Source organism: Sprattus sprattus (genome assembly GCF_963457725.1).
Source record: "Sprattus sprattus genome assembly, chromosome: 7".
In the NCBI taxonomy this organism is placed as follows: Eukaryota; Metazoa; Chordata; class Actinopteri; order Clupeiformes; family Clupeidae; genus Sprattus; species Sprattus sprattus.
In genome coordinates, this window is record NC_137926.1 from 22,373,472 (window position 1) to 22,396,747 (window position 23,276).

Sequence of the window (23,276 nt, forward strand, 5' to 3'; positions counted from 1 at the left end):
ATAAAACTCTGAATAACAAAACAAGCGCGTCATCTGGGAAGTGGTGCTCAAAGCTCTCACCATCTCACTTGGCCTAAATTTAGCACAAGCCACTTTTAGCCCCGACACAGTTAAAATGAAAAAAAAAGAAATGAAAAAAAAAATCCCACTCCCTCACTGTCTCCATCTCTCAGACGCGTCCTGCCTCCTCCTCCACCCCCCCACTATCACTGCCAGTATCAAAGGCGCTTTTCCATTTGAATTGTTGTCATGGCTGCGAGGTTCAAACACCTGCACCTGGGATGGTGTGACAAGCCTGGTCCACACTACCCCCCCCCCCCACACACACAAACATACACCTCTCATCTCCCCATACTTGAACCTAGTCATCTTGGAGCCCCCCTTACACACAAACACACACATAGACACAGACACATAGACACACACACACACACACACACACACACACACACACACACACACACACACACACACACACACACACACACACACACACACACAGACACACACACACACACACACACACACACACACACACACACACACACACACACGTTGAAGACTGGGAGAAGCAGATGAATGCTGTGCAGACAGACGAGGTGCACAGTGACATTGATATTTTGTGAGGGCCTGAGGTGGCAGGAGACAGAGAGGGCTCTGTGTTCCTTCTTCCGCAGGTGCCGCCTTCCCTTGAGCTGACCTGGCACCCCGGGCACAGAACCGAGAAACCACAGAAGAAAACAACCCTGTTCAGGACGCACAACGCACCTGCATGGCAGATGTTCCTGGTACACTCATCTTTCCCTTTAACATTCCTTTTTCCATCTCTCTCTCTCCATCTCTGTGTTCTCGCTCTCTCTCTCTCTATCTATCTCGCTCTCTCTCTCCCTGCATGCCTTCCAGGCTGCCATCCATTCCTTGCATCCTTTCTTGTTTTTCAACCTTTCGTGTGTGTGTGTCCCCCCCCACCCCCTTCATCCTTCCCACCTTCACAGTCAGTGGCTGCTCATAGCCTTTTTGTGAGGTGAAATGGTTGTTGCTGCAGTGGAGATGTTATCACTCTATCACCGAACCGAGACAGCGTGCTGGCAGGAGCTTTAACTCCGCCACGTGCCAGACGGAACGCAAAAGTGCCTCAACATGGTACATTTAGCAATTATGTACTCATTATGAGAAGCAGATAACACACACACATCTAACTGTACACACGCAAACACACACACACACACACACACACACACACACACACACACACACACAAAAACATGCTTTTGCACTTATACTGACAAACACATACTAAAAAAAGGAGCATATGTACACACACACATAATTAGGCTCCACACACAGGCTACACTCATTATCACATATGCACACTGTCATAGAGCACAAACCTGTATGCAAACAATAACACATGCACACTTACAAGACTCACAGAATTACAAGAACTATACCATTCTTAACCCTAAGATCACACATGCGCACGCACACACACACACACACACACACACACACACACACACACACAAACACACACACACACAGACTGTATAATCCCCAGGGTCCAAAAACAACTGCAGTGTCTTCAGCCCGCCTGTGGTGGGTTAGGGTATAGGATTTTCTCTGTGTCTGCTAAAATAAGCATCAGAGCCAGTGGGCTTTACACCTGCCCAACACACTCCCTCAGCCCCCCCCCCCCCCCATCTGAAACACAAACCCCAGCAGCCTTCACGCCAATGCAAATCAGAGTCTGTATACTGAAAACAGCCCTGTAAGGCCCCTGGATGTGGCAGGAAAAAGATGGAGTCTTTTTCTTGGAGGGCGAGACTTACAACTGACTGTGTTGTACGCTAATGAGCCACAGGGGGTGCGCCCCCTCCTCCCCCTCCCCACTACAGTGTACTTGGTCACCCTGAGGCAGAGCAGCCCAGAGTGTCGTCTCCAGGGGTCCCCGTCTGAAGTACTGGCTGTTCATTAGCCACATGTGCTCCCTGCTCGCAGCAGTAGAGCCAGAGCAGCAGCATGAAGCTGTTAAGAAGCTGGCAGCCACACAGAGTCTAAACTTAAGAAATTGGGTTTTTCTTTTTTAAACACACAAAAAAAACCTAAATTCACTCTATGCCCCCCAGCCCCCCCTCCCTCAATCCTGTGCCAGGTCAGGCCAAACCTGCTCCAGACGCAGATGCTTCCAAAGGGGTAGAGGGGGGGTATATATTCCCTCTCTTTATTTCTCCTCCTTCATTTTCTCCCTCTCTTTAGCTCAGTCTATTCTCTCAGTTTCAGAGAGAGAGAGAGAGAGAGAGTTAGCTGGTAAACTCTGAGCTTACAAATCTGTCTGGGGAAAACTAAATCTCCCTTGAGACTGAGAGCGCATTCGGAGAAGGAGAAGAAAAAACAGCATGAAGAAGGAGGAAGAAGAAAGAGAATTGAAGAAAGAAAGAATCCTCTTTTCCCCTGCCAATGCATCTAAGGGTTCTGGGATCTATGCCTCTATTCTTGCCCGAAGTAAACCCGCTCCCCTAAGCCTGGAATGGGACAACTGCAAAGGCCCCTGAATGAGGCATGATTGAGTCAAGCAATGTGTGTGTGTGTGTGTGTGTGTGTATGTGTGTCTTTGTGTCTGTGTATCTGTGTGTGTGTGTGTGTATGCATGTTTTTGTGGGAATGTCCATCCGTTCGTGTGTGTGTTTGTGAGTGTGTGTTTGTGTGTATGTATGTATTTGTATTTGTATGTATTTGAGTGTGTGTATACATGTTTGTGTGTGTGCGGGTGCGTGTGCATCCTTTTTTGTGTGTGTATGTGTATGTGTGTGTGCCTGTAAGCATGTGCAAGTGCCTGTGTGTGTGTTTTTTGTGCACGTGTGAATGCGGCTTTATTCATTGGTCTAAAAGTAAAGTAAAGCAATTTAAATGGGCGTGCATCTCTCGGACTGTGTGTGCTGTGCCATTGGAGGGCTTACACTCCAGGGGCAACTGTGTGAGGCTCTGTGTGAGCAGTCACTGGCTGGCTCCCATCTGCCCTCACAATCACATTACCCCAGCCCGGCTCTCTCATCAGACATTCTATGGGATGAGCTCACTCTAAAAGCCCTATCAATCTCCCCTCTGAGGCGGAGATGCTCCACACTATAGCACTAATGTCTTAGTGAGGAGGAGAGAAGGAAAGGGGTGGGCGAGTGTGTGTGTGTGTGTGTGTGTGTGCGTGTGTGTGTGTGTGTTTGTGTGTGTGTGTTTGTACACATATGGGGAGTGGTGAGTGTATCTATGTGTATTTGTGTAAGTGTGTTTATTTGTGTGTTTGTACACATTCGGGTAAGAGTGGGTATACGTACGTGTATTTGTGTAGCTGTGTGTGTGTTTGTGTGCAAATATGCATGCGAATGTGTGTGCAAAACAAGTGGAAAGCTGTGTGTGTGTGGTGTGACTGCATTTATGAGTATATGTGTGTGCGTGTGTGCATGTATGTGACTGTCAGTGCGTGTGTGTGTATCTGCGTATGTCTGTGTGTGTATGCGTTTGTCTGTCTGTGTGTGCACGTGTATGTCTGTCGGTGTGTGTACGCGTATGCCTGTCTGTCTGTGTGTGTGTGTGTGTGTGTGTGTATGCTTGCTCGTGTTATTATTAACTGCTTATCCCTCTGGAGCAAAGCATCCATTACACCACCACCCCCAACTCCCAACCCGAGTGATTCCAGCTGTCAGTCAAGCAGCATGATCCAGTCTGACATGTTTCTACACCAGATAAAGTGGCCCTGAGGAAGCAATCCAGTTTCTCCAGGGGGTACATCAAGTCCTGAGCTTGCCTCTCACAGAAGGACTCCTCAAAGATTTCTCGCACTGAGAGCGGAGAGACTGAGAAAGGCGGTGTCTTGTCTGATCTTGTTTTCCTGTTCTTATTCGCCTATTATGTTCTCTTTCGCTCTCCCTCTCTCTAATACATGTTTTTGTTTGAAGCCTGTGAGGAGAATTGATGTCTTTGACGAATGTACAGACACATGATAAGCACAATAGTATTCATGAAAGAATTCAGCAGAACTGGTCGAGGCAGTTTCTCACTGTGCTCTGCATTCTTGGTTGTTTTTGGTATGTTTCCTGGTGACTTTCCACACTTCATGAGCACTTCAAACACACAACACAACACAGCACAGCACTACACTGCTCTGCTCTGCACTGCACTGCACTGCACTCAAAGTTTGATATCAGACCTCACACCTGCACGATCCCCGAACGGAAAAAAAGAGAACGTCCCCATTCCATTAATCCCCCCACAACACTGAGCTCTAAGCCCCTCAGCATTTCCATACACATACACACGCCCCCAACACACACACACACACACACACACACACACACACACACACACAAACATCAGTGAACCTTGCACCCTTGGACGGCATCCAATGCTGCACCCACAGATTCTGCCCAAGTGAACCTGAGCAGTGAGCCAATGTGCAGCATAGGCCTCCACCAACGCCATACATCACAGACCACACCAGGGGAAGAGGGAGGAAGGGAGCCTATGTTTTAATCTTTCATTACCCACATGACACTGCCGCAATGAGGAAGGCACTCTATAACATGTGCATTGTTGCACACACACAGAGGGCGTAGAGAGAGGGAACTTGGGGAGGACACTGGGGAGAGACAGAACAATGGCAGCCTAAAAGAAAGCTAGTGTTTTGCTCTAATGTCCTTTTTAACTGATTAATTGTTTTTGAAAAATATAACCTTCACTTCATATTAACTGATTGGCCAAATTACTTTTACTATATTTTTCACATAGCATAGCTTGCCATATTATTTCAGGAAGAGCAGAGGAGAGAGAGAGAGAGAGAGAGAGAGAGAGAGAGAGAAATAGAAAGAGAGAGGAAGGGAGAGAGAAACGAGGGGAGAATGACAACGAGAGAAAGAAATAGAGTGAATGAAAGATGATGAAAGAGTGGATTTCCTGCCTGCATTAATAAGCAGTCTACAGGAAAACATCAAAAGCCATACGTTCACACACAAAAAAAATATATAAAATGTGCATGAGGTGGAAAAGCCATTACGACTGAAAAATGACATTTCTCCCATGAAATAGATGAAGCTGTAATCGCGCGGGGACAGGTACAGCCCGGCTAAGTCTGCAGCGGCGAAAAAGCCCAATACGAAAATGTGTATTTCTCTCTCCATCCAAACACGGTTTTATTAGAAAGATCCTTATAGAAAGCTCAGGCTAACAGCCAGCAGCACTACAGAGAAGCAATGTGGAGATTACAAGAGAGGAGGAGTGGAGAGAGAGAGAGAGAGAGGGAAATTGAGTAAGGAAGAGTTATAGCAGGGAAGGGAGAGAGGGTGCAGAGAGAGATTTCGAAAGAGTGGGAGAGAGCGCGGCTGGTCCCACTTCTGACAGTGGGGCTAATCTCCTTTTGTATTTCTTCTTTTGCCTTAAATAGAAATGAAGTGTTTACTAATGCTCTCAGGCTGCAAGCTCCTGCTGACTGCCCAGGCTGCAATCCTGCAGGCGTCATGGCCTACACTCCTGCTGACTGCCCAGGCTGCAATCCTGCAGGCTTCATGGCCTCCGCCCCTGCTGCCTGCGCAGGCTGCCCCAGGAAAGGAGGAAAAAAGAAAATGCTGATCACCACCACTGCTGACAGCAGGAGAAGAGATCTACGCTGACCATAATGGACTGTTTGTGTGTGTGTGTGTGTGTGTGTGTGTGTGTGTGTGTGTGTGTGTGTGTGTGTGTGTGCGCGTGTGTGTATGTATGTAAATGTGTGTGTGTGTGTGTGTGTGTGTGTGTATGTAAATGAGTGTGGTGTGTGTATGCGTCAATGTACTGGTGTAAGTAATATGTGTGTGTGTGTGTGTGTTTCTGTGTGCAGCAGGTGAAGCAAAGCTGACAGTTCGAACCATAACTCTTGTTTTTTCTGTCAGGTTTGCCTAATGAATCCTGACAGGGTATTGATTGCTTTTCCAGACAGAGTGATTCCAGTAGATGAAAGCGAAAACCTAGAAGCCTTATTTGTTTATTATTTTTGTTTTTGATTGATCGTGAACAGGTGCATGATGAACAAACAGGCTCTCAGTGGCATAGCAACGGTGACAGGGCAGAAACTCTCTTTCTTCCTTTCTCTCCCTCTCTCTCTTTCAGATGCTGGCTTATCACATGGAGTACCGGCCCATCACCCACCCAGCAGGAACACCCGGTCCATCAGAGGTGAACCAAACAGCAAGATGGCCGTGTCTGTGCTGCTGCAGGCTACATTCTCAAACACATTCGCCCATTTTTCTCTCTCACTTCCTACTCTCTGTTAGCTCTCTTTTTATCTCTCTTTTTATTCTCCTCATTTTGTCCTTCTCCTCTTATGTCTTAGTCCACACGGTGTCTTTGTGTGTGTGTGTGTGTGTGTGTGTGTGTATGTGGGTGTAAATGTGTGTGTGTGAAACATATTATTAACTACATTCCTCTCTCCCCTGGGCTAATGCGACAAAGGTATATGACACCTCCAGACACACACAAACACACAACCACGCCCCCCCCCCCCCCCCCCCCCCACACACACACACACACACACTCACACACACACACACACACACACACTCACACACACACACACATCGCTGTCAATAAGCTTGAAAAACTTACACCACCTCCCACAAGCATTACACTCGTCTACAAAATCAATTACCCCTGGGCACCACTGCCCCCTCTTCTCCCCTGCTCTCCCCTGCTCTCCCCTGCTCTCCTCCAGCTGTTATGCTGACCTTACCCCCGGCCCCAGCTGGGCTCGAGCTCCCAAGGCACACAGAGCCACTGCCACTAGAGCCCAGGCTCGATGCTGATGCAGCAGGAACAGCTCACACATACAGCACAGCGCAGCACACAGCGGGCCAATTAAGCGACACGGCCTGTCTATACCGCATCCTATCTTCTCCACTCCTCTCCTCTTTGACACACACCGAACACAGTCACCTTCAACAAGCTTACATCTCAGCACTCTGCCAACACCGCTTTGTACAATCAGTGTGTATACGATCAATGCGTGCACAATTCAAATCCCTTCATTTCAATGGAGGGGGCATCACTTCAGGGTAGTGCATAACATGTGACTGACATATTACAGCACGTACTTCTGACAGGTCTTGTCAGTCGGTAAAAGGTTAACAAAAAAGGAATTTCACTAAGACTCTTTTGTGCCTAAATTAAACTGAGCCCATTGTGAAATCTGCCTCGCTCTTTCCAAAACAAGAACAATGGCACCCAGTTTGTCTCCCAACAGATTAGCATTTCAAAATACATTCTGTGAACAAGCATTTAAGAGCATTACTGACGCATTCCCTAAGAACAAACCCACAAATTACTTTTCATAAGATCAACAGAATATGATGCAATTTAAGAGATTTTTTTCCCTTAAAAACAAAAAAGGAGGGTACAAAATTGTAGCAGAAAGAGGGTGAGAGAGGAAGAAGTTGGGGGAGGAGAGAGCGGCGCAAGAAAGTATGAGTGAGAGAGAGCTGAAAAGGATCGCAGAAAGACAGAGAGAAAAGAGAGGGCATGGCCTGTATCACGGCTTAGATTAGGCAGCGAGGTCGTCAGCTCCATCTCTGCCCTGCACTGTTATCAGTCCTCGCATTCCTTAGGGCTGACCTGCTGCAGCTCAGTAGACCAAACTGCTGAGAAGAACCAGTCCATCAGCCAGCACTACCACCCGTCTCTCTGTCACCTCTGTCTCCTAGAGGACATATTTCTGAGACTAATCACCAAAGTGTTTTCACAATACATGCCATTCATAGGCCATGCCTTGTAGTCATGGCTACCATGTTGAAACAATGAGAGGCTCCCTTTTTTCCCCCCTTACTGTTACGCTCTGCAATTAACTATGTAGTTCTGTGGCTCCTGACTTTAAACAATATAGTGGAGTGCACACCTGCTACTCTGAAAGACTCTTCATTAGCATCAATAGCTCTTGAACACAGCCAGAGCCTCAGCTGTACAATTAACAGGATGACTTCAGTACTCATGAATGGTCTCTGATCAGCTATAAGCTACTGTCAAGAGGGGTTTCTCAGCTGCCGACCCCCTATCTACCCCTTAACCTTCTTTGTCACCTGTTTCTTTCGTACCTCTTCTTTGGATGATGATTCTTAGCAGAGGGTTGGCCGAGGTCACAGCCTTGTGGAAGTTGTCGTCGTTATTGATCGGCAGCAAGTCGCCGTGGATATCGGCGTAACCGAGGAGCACATCCACGCCGGGGATGCGGTGAATGTTCTGCAGCAGCTTGTAGAACTCCTGGAACCCACCATTGTTGGTCCTCTTGAGAGCGAAGCGCCTGTACTCGGCCTCATACTGCAACAGAAAGACCTCATGTTACTTAATCTATACATTACCTCGTCATTGGACCTCTACAGGGAAAAAAGACCATTAGAGAGAACCTGTTCCACTCAAAGAACCTTTTCTAGCCCATTAAAGAGCTCTTCAGAGAGATGGCCAGAGGTTTAATAAACTGGGATCAAGCTTAGAATCCGAGTGGGTTGTACAAAGAGCGCTTTATCAGCGAATTTCATGTAAAACATCACGCTTGAAGAGACTGGCACAGACAGTTCTAGACTCAATCTCTCTCTCTGTGTGAGACTGAAAGACAGCTGTGCCTGAGGACAGAATATTACCCTCCCCATAATGCTTCATCCCTCTGCCATTCATACTCCACTGACTGGCACTCCACCTCGTAAATCAGTAAGGGCAGCTTGTAAACGCGTGCATCCCTCTCTCTCTCTTTCTCTCTCCACATCTCCCTGCGGTCCACATTACACTCCCTGCCAGCCAGAGAACATCCCCTTCTTCCTCCTTGAAATCTAACAGCTTGACATGATATAAGATACAGGGGTAGCATTAGTGGGTTTTTTTCAGTATTGACCACGGCAGTTGTTCTGGTGCCTGTGTGTTTGATGTCCATTCGCTGACCAATATGGGCTATTCAGATGACAAATGGTCAGTGGACACTGGCGCTGAGGGGGTCTGTGGGGGGCCGGGAGGGCCGACACAGTCAGGTAGCAGAGATAAAGACAGGAGAGAGAACACTCTGCTCACGGATCTAGGCTGTGCTGAAAGAGTTGATGGCCATCCAACGACCACAGAGGAATTCATCTCTCCTCCTCTTATCTCACCTAAAACACACAGGGCAGATTATTTTTCATCCTGATGAGGAAAGCAAAGCTGTTGCATGATAACGATGTACTTCCTCCGCCACGCTGACACACCAACCCCGACACACAGGGACAACCAGAGAGAGAGAAATTAACAAAAGCCAAACCAAAAAGATGAGGTAAGAAAAATCGAGACGCACATCACATAGCATCAGCGTACCGTCTGGAAGATCAGCCTCCGCTGAAATCACACACTGTATCTATAAAGGCGAGAAGTCACAACAGTCAGAGACCAGTGGGTGGAGATGACGACTAATAAAAGTCATCTTGGCAGCTCAAACACATGCTAAGAATAAGAGCTGTTCTTCTCACGCAGTTTATTTTGCAGTGGTTTTCAACACACCCCAACACTCTTTGCTGATAGTCCATTTCCGCCCCTTAGGCTCAGATTTGCAAGACATCCAGAGAACAAGACAGACATTACAAGCTACAAATGGATCTTTGATTTCGTTAACAGCTCCATCACCTCTATTCACTGGCTGTGAAGACGGGCTCAGATTACACTCTTAGGGAAAGAACTGGTCCTTTGGAACCTTTCATAGAAACTTTGAGTATCTTTCATCCTGCAAATATGAGAGAAATCATGCAAGAATCCTAGAATATAAACCCCCTTCGAGGGTTCTTAAAAGATATTTTGTACTTACTATTCTAGACTGTTGAAAGTAAAAGAGTTCACGCACACCAAAACCGCAACAAAATCAGTTGTCGTAAAAGCAGCCCATCCTTAAAGAATTGAAGTGAGTGCTCTGACTAGCTGATCTTTCCTAACACATCTGTAACCGGCCAATATCCCTACTAATCATCCTCAACTCCCTCATGACAAACACGCTCTGCAAGGCCCAACCTCTTGACCCATCTCATCCACTTTCATGTGTAATCAGCAGTTTCCCCCTCCACACACACACACAACCTGACACCACCAGTCTCCCCCACACACCAGCCCAGCTCCAGCTGCACCAGAGGGAGAGTTGAGGAAACATGCAAGAGGAGCAAAAGCTGTCCAACTTGTTACAAAACATTTACTTCGTCATTTCTTTATTGCACGTAGTTCTGACATTGACATAACTCAAGGCATCTGCCCTGTCTCGCTCTTTTGCCCAGCACAACTTCAGGAATCTGTGGGCATTCATTCCTATCTACAGCTTCCTTAATTAAATGAAAGTGAGGCTGAGGTACAACAAACCTTTTCTTTAAAACAAAATGACTGTAATCTCACATATCTTAAGGCAGTTGGTTGTGACTGTGTGCAGTCATTGTTTTAACCAGCTAATTCGCTTTGGTTTGAGTTTTTTTTCCCCACATCTTCTACGTCAACACTGATATAACTTAACTCACTCACAGCTTAAAGACTCTCAGTTGCTTGCCTGTGTCTGAAAGGATTTTTTTCTTTTCACCCCAAAACACTTAAAGTATAATTGAAAGGACTGTAGAATTTCAGAGTAAAAATGTGGTCTTCTATCCTCACGTCTACATGGAATTCCCCTTAAATTAGTAAGGGAGCAAGCCAAAGACTAAGTGGGCGTTTGCTTCATGTGTGACCCAAAATCCTTCCTGTGACTTGGGAGTCAGTGAGCTGATCACTGGTGAGTCAACAGTGAGTGGACACGTTCTCATTCAAGACTCATTTGCTGACAATGGAGTATTATGTGCTGTGGCTTCAAATCAATGAAAGCGGACCATCATTTTGCAGCACTTGGCTCAAACACTTCAAGAGAAATATGCAAACTGGTGAGTAAGAGGGTGTTCTTGAGAGCAGGCTAGGCTAGCCCATGAGTTAAACTGCCCATGCACAGTGTGCCTTTGATGAGGTTTGTTTGCTGAAGAATTTGAAACACAAACTTAATTTCCCACTTCAAATTTCAAAAAGAGCCTGCAAACCAGGCTTTTCCCTTTTTTCCTTATTTGGAACAAGGTTGAGTAGTCTTTCAAAGGAGCTTTTTTTAACCATTCCTAGGTTTTACACGTTACCATTTAATGCTTCCCTGCATTCCCAGCTAAATGAGGTCTAGTATATATATGGCAGCTTGTGGTCTATGTTGTTTCCCTGGAGTACTCATGATTGTAGCAGCAGGCATGAGCTCAAAGTCAAAACAGCAATTAGGTTTTGCATCGGGCAGTGAATTTGTTTCATGGCATCTGAGGCCGTCTTCAGATCATGAGTATACTTCTTTATTGCTGTTACAGTTATTGGTGAATATGTAATACTAATCTGGCCAATCTCTCTCTGCATTAGGTTTTCATGGGGGACAACCCATTCCGAGACAAGAGGCCATACATCCCATACCCCTGATTAATGAAATACCATGAGTAAGCTTCATTTTTGCTGTAACAGCTACAAGTGAATATATTATATTATTCTGGACAATTTTTTTCTTCATTAGGTTTTCATGGGGGGCAGCCCATTCTGAGTCAAGAGACCACATATCCAAATGTACCCCTGATGAAATACGGTCGGAAGGCCCTTCTCTAACATAGTAATACTCCAATGGTCCCACCACAGACACAGGAATGACCCGACTGCTGATCAAACAGTTTTGATCCTATGTTACAATACAGAGACAAGACTAAATCAAATTAAACGCTAATACGAAGAAAGATGATGTTAAGTATGCTTTGCTCAAAACACGTCATCGAAATGTTATGACTAGATTCGACTCTCCGGTGAAAATGTAGCTCCAGGTCGGAATTCTTCGTCAGGCAATCAGATGCAGAGATTCTCTTGTTGCACAATCATTATCCGACGTACAACATGTATAATTAATCGATAGAGCCCTCAAGCTACGCGCTTTCCGAGGACCGCAGCGCAGCGCGCAAAGATGCAATAACATCTGATCATAACAAACCGGAGACTATGACTAGGGAGAGCGCTCCGCATCCAGAGGACAGCACGACCTGTCAGGATTCACCAGGCAGGACACCAGCCAAGCTACTGCCTAGCATCCAGGACGTGCCGACACACACAAATGCGAGATCAGCAACATCAGCGTTTCCCGCTCCGGCTGGATTAGTTCATTTGGAAAATACAAGCTCGGATGCGCTGAAAAACGCAGGACGGTGCTCCGGTACACCGTGTATTTTCGCGCACAAGGATAGGCTATTTATCTGCCACCTGTCTCCGCTCTCCTGCATACACACCGTTCGACAGTACCAAGACAACCCGATGGATAATTAATCTCAACTTACTTTACTCTTCACCTCCACCAAATTGTCCGTATTTTTCAGAGGCGTCCTCTGATTCCTTGACATATTCGCTGTGTATTCCCAAAGGGCGTTCGGTGCCCGGGATTCCCTAGATACAGGATCGACAGACAGTCGGTCAGTCGGTTGTAAGCGCGTTTGCTAGAAGTAGCATGGAGGATGACAGACGCAGGGCTCTCCTCGATCCGCAGTGCTGCTTGTGTAGTACCAACTGATCCGTGTCAGACAGTTCTCCTGACAATGGGCGGGGCGTGCCTGCTTCAATAACAATGACGTTCTTGGACACACCTCTCGAGGGCGTGGTATCGACAGGATTACAGTAATACAGTCACTGTTGCCTTGGAGATGAGGTGGGCCAATGCACCTGACTCGCACTCTGAATGTCTCAGTGATTATTTTTTAAAGAAAAGAGCAGAGAGTGGTGACATCATTCGTTGTATTTTAGTTTATCAGTATGAACAACTGTGGAAATGCTTCATCAGAGGAAAAGGGAAAAAGTTACTACATTTCCAGCTATTGTACATTTTCCAAAAATGGGTTAGGTTAACGGCGGTGATGTAATATAATGTAAAAAAAATCAATGGTGGTACTGACACACTTGGTCCTCTGGGCAGACTCCCCTCACCTCTACCCTCACACACACCACAAGTTCTGGGAGGGGAAGGGGGCACACACAACCCCCCTGTGCCCCATGTGTATTCTCTGCTCCCTTATTGTCCATGTTGTCCATGTTGTCTATGGGAGGAACTTCCACTGGATACAAGTACTACTTTAAACCATGGCAAACAAGAGATTTCACTTTCTTAACCATTAATTAGCAGAAATATCATTGTTGACTGTAAGAATTGGAGAGATTTAGGTAAATTATCTGTATGACTTCCTCATTGCCATTTCAAACATTACTCCTCCGATCTCCCCTCTGCTGTCTTTACATGATTAAACACTACTGAATTATCAGTACCAGTCTGTGAGGGTCTCTGAGGAGAGCAAGCAGAGTTTAGACACTGCGTAACCCAAAATACCATCGATCATAAGATTTTTTGGATTTAGGATGGATAAAATGTACATTTATTGTATTTATTGTGTGGTTAATGCAGTGCCGAGCCATAAGTTTTCATTTGACAAAGATGAATGGTCCATTAGCTTAGATGTGAAAGAATTCTGTTTATACGTCGAAGTAAGCAGTAAGATTTACGAAAGTGGACCACACACAAAAATACAGAGAGGGCAAACCAATATCAAATTTAAGAATCAAAAACAACAGAACAAAGAAAACACCCAAGAAGCCTCACAGCTCTTACATGTTGCAAGCGTCTCCTGTTGAGCCTGTACTCTTTGTCCAGGTTTCCCCCGGCACTGGGCCTCCTGACAGCACGGATGATGGAGAGAGCAGGAATGCAGGAATGCAGAGGGAGACGATAATCCTGCAACCTCACTGGATGCTCAGCGCTTGCCAGGCCTTTGATCTTCAAACTGCTGAGAAAAGGGGCCAGGCAATATCCTGAGTGCAAGGCAAGCGAAGCAGGTTCTCGTAAATGCATAGGATACACTCATAAACACACATGTATTGACACTGTCACACATACACACACACACACACACACACACACACACACACACACACATATATATATACATGCACACATTTCCTGTGTGACTCAGCTTGCAGAAACAGTGTGTCATGGAACAGGTATTCCAACCTGCTGGGCCACCTCCATGCCTGCATCTCTAGCATCTCTCATCCCTGTGACGTCTCTGCCACTGAGGCTATTTTTGGTGCCTGGCAGCCTGTGGTTTCGACACACTGGTTTTACATATCTCATTTGGTTTACTTTTATTTCAGAGTTTCCTGGTCAGCACGGGTAATTAAACCTGTTCAACCAGTTATCTCACACACAACAAACAACAAATAATGCAAATACTCCTCTGCCCACTGAGTCGCATTCAGGTCCTGCTTAGTCACGCTCATCAAGCACTCTCATCACACCTCTGATTTTTCCCCCGAAACATGATTGCCTGACGAATATCTTACGTAAAGTTGAATTGTTCCAAGAAAATCAGAGAAAAAAAGAGATAGTCCTTCTCTGTTAATAGTAGCATACTGTGTCCTTAACCTGATCCCATATTGTGGGTAGTTTTGGATGTGCACACCTCAATGACCAACCTTCTCAACCTTGAAACATCCCACATATCCCGTCTCAGACTTGTGATCTGGCACAGTTCTAGTGCCAGGGCCTGATTCACTTAGGAGGCTTTATAAGCTGGCATCCCGTACCAACGGCACAGTCTTAATTTTGTATCTCCACCCCCACTAATGTATGTAAGCACACCAACAACATGCATGATTTGTCTGGCTTTTCTAGTTGTATTGTCTAAAAATATTCTGTATTCTGCCCTTTTTGCCCCTAAAAATGTTGCACTTGTGCTAGTACATTATAGTGTGTTTCTGCAGTGAATAGTGAAATACTAAAAGGCTTGAAATGCTGGGAATGTTTCAGACAAAAGTACCTGGTAGTGAAGCAGAGGCTACAGAAATGATCAAATAAAACTGAATAAACCAAAGGAAAATTGAGTTATGTCAAATATGTAGCAATGTGAGATAGAATTGTGTTTCACGAGTGCTATCGCACAGGAAAGAGTCCAGCTTTTTTCCATGCATCCTGGATGACCAACAAGTAAGAATGTGAAAAATTTAAGTGAAACCTAGTGAGGAGCTCGGCCAATAAGATATGTAATACTCCCACACCGCACCCACCGAACGGTTCACACAGAGTGGAGAGGAAACTGCGGAGGAAAAACGCTCCAGAAACAGAGGACGGTTTCCATTACATTCAACACTTTCAGGAAATTCCTCCGAAAAAAAAACAGCCCTAAAGTTAGTCAAGCTCTATAATATCTTCCCATAGGGAGTTACAGGCTTTTAGGGACACTCAGTCATATTAATCATGCACACCTTCAAAAATACTGAACCCCTGACTTGGTCTTGTGTGGTTCTCATAATGACGCCATGAGGATGCCCTTTCTGGAATGCAAAGACTGGCGTTTCTATCAGCACCATGTCTTCAGTCACACAACACACAATGGAGCGTGTTTCACACCTACACTGGTTTAGTTCATGTCAGTGAGGTCTGAGAATGCTGACACATACCTTGAGCCATTGTTTAATTTATACTGCCTTAATAACCCCCCAAAACCATTTGTTACACAAAGAGCATATGCTTCAGTTTAAGTTGGGCACTGTAAATGTCCAGCATTACCAGAAGGACGCAGACATCATGTCCTGTCTCTGGAGGACATAGGAGATGAGAAACATGATGGCCTATACAGCCAAAGAAAAATTATTGTAGCATTCACAACCTTGCCTTATCTCGCAACTCAATTCCAACTATCAGCGATACATGGTCTCCAGCTGGTCAAGCAAGCCAGGGTTTAACTTCACAAACAATCACACCACAGATATGGAATGTTGCTTAATGTTCGAGTCAAAAGTCAAAAGGAAACAAAGATATTAGACAAATTGTTATCTTGATGGAAGTGTAGACAAAAACATTGAACCACATTTCTTATCAAAGTTAAAGGGCTGGCAAACAAGCTCTATTAATCATGCTTTTACACTGTGACAAACCAAACAATAAGTCAAGTGTTGCTTAGCTCCTCTTATCCATATCCTCAATCTATCAATAGATTTATCAGTGAAAGAGATTAAGGACACATCAAAGATGTCTACGGCAAGACTGAGTGGATGGGAACATGGGAACATGGCGGTTCATGAATGATTTATGTGAGACAAGAGCTGTGATATTTTTACTACATTGTCAGAACAGGCCCGCAAGTTTTTTTTAAAGCCAGCCGGTATGAGACTGGCCTCAAAATATGGTGCTATCTTACATGGTGGAGGCGGAAGCTTGTACTGCTGGGTGTGGCGTTTCAAGACAAGCCATTTGGAATCTTACGGAAGATTCCTCAGGTGAGGTGGGAACCGGGGGATGGCTACAGAAGGTGAGCAATGCTGCCAGACTGGCCGGTGTGCTCTATAGTCCACATTCCCCCGGCCTCTCCCGCATCTCTCTCAGAACGTCAGCGACTCGGCCCGCCGGCACAGAGCACAACACAGCTGCCTACCCAGCATTCCATGGGGCTTTAGACCAGACTGAGCCTCCTATAGTTTGTTCAGAGGACACTGTGAGAAACAGTGGCTGCAGAGATTACAAGCAGGCGGTGACCCAAGAGCTGACTCCACCTGTGAAGGCCCTTCAGACAAGCAGGTGCACCTGTAGCCTGAGGACAGGTTAGTGGACTGGTTTGTGCGGACTCTGTCCTTCCGTTACAAAGTACGTCTGATTTTAGCTGTCTTTCATTCAGGGTTACTTTGCAAGCTTACCATTCTCTGGGTCTGGTTGTGATGCTTGCAGGTCATTTGGCTTGACAGCTTTTAGGTCAAAGTAAATCTTAGTGCACATGATGTGTGTAAGCTGACTAACCTGGGGTAGTGAATCAACTCACTCTAGGAGGGTGCGGCGAAGACAAATATCTGTCTTACTTGACTAAACTTCATAAAGCGCTGAGGCACTGCAGAGGCACTGCAGAGGAACTGCACGTCTTGGTCCGACATCAGTCACGTCCTCTCCCCCTGGGCGGTAAGTTATTGGTGTTTATGAAAGTTAAATGCAGGCCTCAATCCTGAAATTTGAGAGTTGTGACAGGAATGCGAGACGTCACCTGGTCACCATGGTAACGTGTCTGCAACAGCTGCTCTTTGTTCTCTGCTGGGGGAAAAAAACACTGTGTTAATGTTGTGTGTGTGTGGGTGTTTGTGTGTGTCTATGTATATGTGTGCAAATGCTTTTGTGTGAGTGAGTGGGCATGCTTGTATGGGTGTGTAAGTATGCTTTGTGTCTTTGTGTGTGTGTGAAGTTTTGTCATACTGTTTTGTGACTGGAAGTCATGTGAAAACGTCTTATCAGATAGAAACACCTCCATAACGTCTGGAGAATATGAAGCAGCTGATCAGATATTCACAGAAAAACCACAGAGCAGCAAGTTTAACAGTACTTGATTATAGTCTGTTTGAAATGTTTGTGTGTGTAAGATCAATAAATATAAAATATGGCCCTGTTTTAGAAAAAAGCCGTATGTGAATTCTTCTCAGTCTTAAAAAAAGAGACATACAGAGGAAAAATTGCCACTATACCACACACCACACTAAAACAGAATAATTAAATAATGGACTTTAGAATGGATTTTAACAGGCACACACTAAAAAAACATCAAAGTACAGGTTCCAAGCAATATAACCAGTGCACTTCTGACTGTCCACAGCGGGTAGAGCAAGGTGCTAAAAACATAAAAAAGAATCACACATATAGTGGAAGATGTATATCTGCACCATGCTGTAAGGATCTACCTATTAAACCTCTTTGATATAAAGTTGTTGGTGCCCGTTGCCACCTAGTGGCTTAAAGTCTTAACTACATTAGATAACATTCTACACTGTCTAGTCACTGATGATACACTTCCTGTAGACTATGATAAATATCTCTCCAAAACTGATTCAAACATGCTGACTAGAGCACTCAAAACTTAAAACTCATAGGCTGTTGCGACAGTGTCAGTGTAGCCTTTCCCTTACAGTTTCTGTGCATACAGGAAGTTTCACACTTCAGGCATTGCACATGTAGGACATCAATAACAAGCTCTTTCATCATGACATCTCTTTTTAAAACCAGAGCTCTTACTGTAACAAAAGCCTCACTCTAACTAAGGACATAACAGAGGAACTTGAAGGAGGAACTTTTTTTCAGACTTTCTCCAGTACAATAGAGGTAGAGTTCTGTTTATTGGGCATGTCACAGTGACACAGTCCTGTTTTGCGAGATGTTAAGGCCAAGTGCAGTAGGAGACCAGGAAAGGGAGTACCTCAGCACCGTATGTAATCATTAACTCCCCTCACTAGAAGGGGTGTAACCTAATACATGGATTCACACTCTGACACATATATAGAGAATACAGGGATGGGCCCCGTTTCATTTACCTGACAGGCACGGGTCATGGCAGGGGAGATCAGTGGGAGTGTTCTGGTGACCGGGTCCAACCGGGGGATTGGGCTGGAGTTGGTCCGACAACTGTCTGAATCCCCGTGCCCGCCAAACCAGATCTTCGCTGGATGCCGAGATCCAAATGGACCCAAAGCTAAGGTACTGTAAAACCTAAGAGAAGAGAATTGAAAGTGACGTAATGACGTTGTGAAGGAAATTGGACAAATAGGGATTTTTTGCTGATGTTTACCATTTGCTGAATTGTAAAGCTGAGAGAGATTACAGTTTAAGGGACACTTAATGTACATAAAGCTGACAACTACATTGAGGGTTATGGTTAAATGTATATAGCTATTTATATAGTCATGGCTAAATAGCTTATTCCATCGTAAAAGCTTAAAACCACATTAGCGTTAGTAAGCTGTATACCTATGTCATTCTTATCATTGATCTTCTGGAAATTATCAACATGTCTTTGTGTGTGCTATTGTGAGAATATGGAAAGATGACTGACCATAATATTTAATCCTTTAAGGAATTGAGGGAGCTGGCACAAAAACACCAGCAACTGATCACCCCTGTGTGCCTGGGTAAGACTCTAAGTGCTTCTCAAAAATCTGTACAATTCATTCAAGCATTTCACATGAACTGTGTGTAGGAAGAACAAAGGTCAGAGGCAATAATGAACTTTATGTAGCCAGTTTAAAGTCCAGTTCAAATTCAAACAGCAAACAAGGTAAAAAATAGTTAACGAGAGATCATTCTTAGCTGTAGCCATTGTTTTACATACCACAAATGCTTTAAAACAAAGTGCATGCTCAGAGCTGATAAAATCATGAAAACCGTTCTTTACTGTCAGACACAACAAACCAGGCCAGTATAACAGAGGCTGCGAGGGTGGTGGGAGCCAAGCTGAAGGACGGGAGCCTGAATTTACTCATCAATAATGCTGCCGTGAACATCCCTGGCTCTCTGGCAGAGACGGGAGAGAAGCAAATGATGGAGGTGTTCCAGACCAACACTGTAGGACCAATGCTTCTGACTAAGGTAATTAGAGAAGTACTAGCAACAAACATGTGAGAAAGGAGAAGTCACATGGAGCCTTTCAATGGTGACTTTTCAGCTGAAGTGACTTAGAAACAGTTTAATATACCCCTATTTTGAGGAAGATAACAGCTGGCAGAAACGGGAGTGCATACACACTGTTCAAGCAATGAAGCGGGGGGTACAGGTGTGGTCAACGGGACAACGGCACAAAGTTAGCAGAAGTAATTAATGAAAGGCTTGGTAAAAGCTGACTGACAGCATTGTTGAGCAATCCCTTTCAACTGAATGCGTCAGACGAGATTACAATGGAAGAAGATGGAAATATGGCTGTGGATTCTGGACAGTTTTTCAAGGAATAAACTGGTGTGCTTTTCCTGTTTATCCAGACAAACACATTTGTTGAAACATAATTGTAGCTAGTCAGGCCTGTTTGAAAATGCCCTCCCACATCCCTTTGAACTGACTGATATATTGTCAAACCAGGATAGCCTATGTGATCTAACATAATTTGTATTGACATTGATAAAACCCATCACACGTAGGGTATGCCTAAGTGGCTTTGAGACCGTAAAAAATAAGCGTTTTGCTCCCTTAAATGTCATGACAGTCTCACATTATTTTTATTGAGAAGTAGGTAAGTTGAAGAATAGGCAGTGTCTAGCCAGTAGGGTGGTGGTGGGCAGAATCATATTGAAAACTCCCACATTGTTACTCACCTGTTAGCGTAGGCATCATCATGATGGAGCACCCAAATGACAGCATTCCACTGCAAAAATAGAACAGCATGACATCGCCAGCTATACTGCCAAAAGACACAGGTTAGTGTGTTGGTAAGCTTCTATAAGTGTCAACTTGGCTGTTGGTGGTGTTTCCAAGGTTTTTGCATGCCTTTTAGGTAGTTAGCTTGCTAGTTTTGGAACAGAACTCCTAATTACTGCTTTAAAGAATTTTCAAGGATGCAGTTGGAGTATCCTCTCCTTTATAAAGCACCCTCAATCCAATCCAATCCAATCCAATTGTAGAAGCTTCTGTCCGTTTCTCTGTTACCTGTTTGTAATGCCTACCTTTTTTGCGGATTACTCCTGTGTCGTGCAATTGGGTCCTCTCCCTCCTTTAGTACAGGTACTGCTAACATCTGTTACCATTGCTTACAACAACAATTGCTATTGTATTTGTTTACCGCGGTCAACTCGGGTGTGATGTCATACCCAGGCATTATAAGTAGACCCACCTGGGCGGATTCGGCTGTTTCCAACACCCGTTATCGTCTTCAAAATAAACCAACCAAAAATGTTTTTCATTAGATCACTTGACAACACTGCATTCCAATGCCATCAATAATTACAAAATACTATACAGACACAATCGATTTGAAAACACTGAAAATTCAAACGCTTTGTGTGAAGGAGTTCCTGCCATATCTTCGTAAAGCAGCCTCCCAGCCAGGTGCTCAGAGTGAGATGTCCTGCCGGAGATCAGCTGTCGTTAATGTCTCTACTCTGATCTCCTCTATTGAGAAGTGCCCCGAGACCTTCCACGCAGCACCAATGTACCCATACCGGGTCAGCAAGGTACTGTACACCCAATTAGTCAGGGTAAATATGCTCCAGATTGTATATCACAATGATTTGTTCATGTCTGGACCTCACCACATGAGTGTTAAAATGCGTGTCTAAAAGTGCTCAAATAGATATGCTAAAGATGGTAAATCTGTTAAAGTGCAAGTCAGAACAAAAGTTACACTTGGGAAACGGAGATGCATGATGTTTTTGCAAGGCCATTTTGCTGGTTGTATGCATGGAGTTTTGTCTGAGATAAAAGTTGAGGCAGAACAACTAATATAGTAAACTGATCTTTTGATAGTGTTTTAGATTCATAATTGTAGAGCTGGTTCATATGACTAGCAATATGATCCTGTAATAGGCTGCACTAAACATGCTGACACGCTGCTTAGCTGAGGATCTGAAGAAGGATGGCATTCTGGTCATGGCCCTCCACCCAGGCTGGGTGAAGACGGACATGGGAGGCCAAGAGGTCAGTGACAGTAAAATAACAGTCAGCAACATTATGTAACAATTTTACCTTAAAAAAAACAGCTTCAAAATCATTTTGGTGGTATACTGCTTTATAATACGAAAAATGGCTAGGGGCACTAAGTTTCAGCAGCCTACCTCTATTACAGATATGTCTTAGAGCTGCATTACATCACCTGTGTCAGACAACTGAAAAGGTCAGATGATGCAAGTAGCCTGCTAGAACACTCACTCAAGTGGTGTAGGAACGAGAGATTCAATCTGGTGAACATGGTGAGTCTGGTGAATCATCATCAGGCCAAAATAGCTCCACTGAATCAGAATACATGATTGGACAAAGTTGAGAGGTTTCCAGTAATTTCGTTAAAGGTTTTGGATAATACAGTCACTGTCCTACACTGTGCATCAGCTGATATCACTCAAAGGCCTGTGGTGTTGCTCTGGTTACCATTACAAGCACCTCCTGATGATGTGTCTGTATGCTGCCTAGGCTCCACTTTCAACAGAGGACAGTGTGAAAGGAATGCTGAACGTCATCTCTTCGCTCTCAGAGAAACATGTTGGTACTCTTCTGGACTGGGAGGGGAAAGGCATCCCCTGGTGATGGGTTGAAGCATGATACACAACGATTTTAACCAAGCACCCTTTTTTATCATGTAAACTAATGAGAATAAAGACATGAGTAGTGAATTGTTGTGAGTCCTGTCTTAACTGTTTCTCCTGAGTCTCCACTACCAAGGGCAAAGCATACAGTAAGCAGGCACCAATGACAACGTGGATGAGGATGTGCAAACTGTCCAAAACAGGGCCAGAGGTTGTGTTTGTGAGCGATCCCCTGAGCCATGGAATAAGTCTGCTGCAGAGCTCTATGTGTGTCCCATGACAGCAGATAAGTAGCTAAACAATAGCGGAATGGGATGGAAATGTGTGAGAGGAAGGTCAGTTGGGGTGACAGGAAACCCGGAATAGGAGGGTTAGCAGCTGGAGCAGTAGCCTCTTGCGTAACTTAGGCCTATGTGGGTGTTTGTATAGTTTCACATCATCAGAGCAGAAAGCTGTTGCGATCCTGTCCAGAAATTGAGAGCAAAGTTCAGTCGAATTGCAAGTGAGGAGATCACAATAATTTAATTTAATTGTGTTCGGCCAGCAGACTCCTCTCTAGCTTTGTCAGCACACAAACTCTACCCTTCCTGCTTCGCTTGACTCAACATGCAACTGCTATTTCTGAAATTAGGACAATCCTACCCTCTAGTGGTTAAAGCAGAGAAGTGTATCGTGGCATATCCTGACATCTGATTGAAAATAACCTTTTTTCCAAAGGATTTTATGATGTTTAGATAAAACATATTTATAATAAATCCTATCGCTATCAAAGAGGCTCTGACCTTCCTTGAATTGAGCACTGTCAGACCTGGCTTCAGTAAGTCAGAAACTTTGCTCCATCGCCTGCATTGACACGCATCCCTCTTCACTGTCAATTCATGGGTTATCAAACAGCGTATAGGTCTACCTAATTCCTAACAATTTATGAATCAGCAAATACAAATATATTGACACACACAGTTTAAAATGAAATCAGTCAGAGAATTTTTTTTTTTCATCTCTCATCAAAAAAGGCGACACCTGTTACTTCTTGATTTACTATGCAAGATTCCACCACACAAGAGCACATTTTACACAGTTGGTAGGCCAACCTGTCTGATTTAAACAGGGTTTCGTTTTTTCCACTTGTGTCATGTATAATTATTTGTTATATATTTCCTAGGTTCAACAGCCAC

The 23,276-nt window shown here is 44.6% G+C and overlaps 2 protein-coding genes across 2 annotated transcripts in view; one reads left to right on the top strand and one right to left on the bottom strand.

Annotated features, from left to right (window-relative positions):
• The window catches only part of pard6a (par-6 family cell polarity regulator alpha), a gene marked incomplete at both ends in the record, with an annotated part of 20,909 nt that extends 8,478 nt beyond the window's left edge, over positions 1-12,431 (bottom strand). The window contains 2 exons of the mRNA XM_080842265.1: positions 8,106-8,328; positions 12,369-12,431. Coding sequence (XP_080698391.1) covers positions 8,106-8,328; positions 12,369-12,431 — 286 coding nt within the window. The remainder of the gene's footprint in view (positions 1-8,105; positions 8,329-12,368) is intronic.
• A 5,999-nt stretch (positions 12,432-18,430) lies between these two features.
• Positions 18,431-22,102, top strand: LOC308368380 (C-signal-like; the record flags this gene model as incomplete). Its single annotated transcript, XM_080842552.1, has 6 exons — positions 18,431-18,577; positions 18,954-19,008; positions 19,278-19,465; positions 20,872-21,036; positions 21,389-21,499; positions 21,989-22,102. 6 exons carry the CDS (start codon positions 18,431-18,433, stop codon positions 22,100-22,102), a joined length of 780 nt encoding a protein of 259 aa, XP_080698678.1.
• Between the last annotated feature and the right edge of the window lie 1,174 nt (positions 22,103-23,276).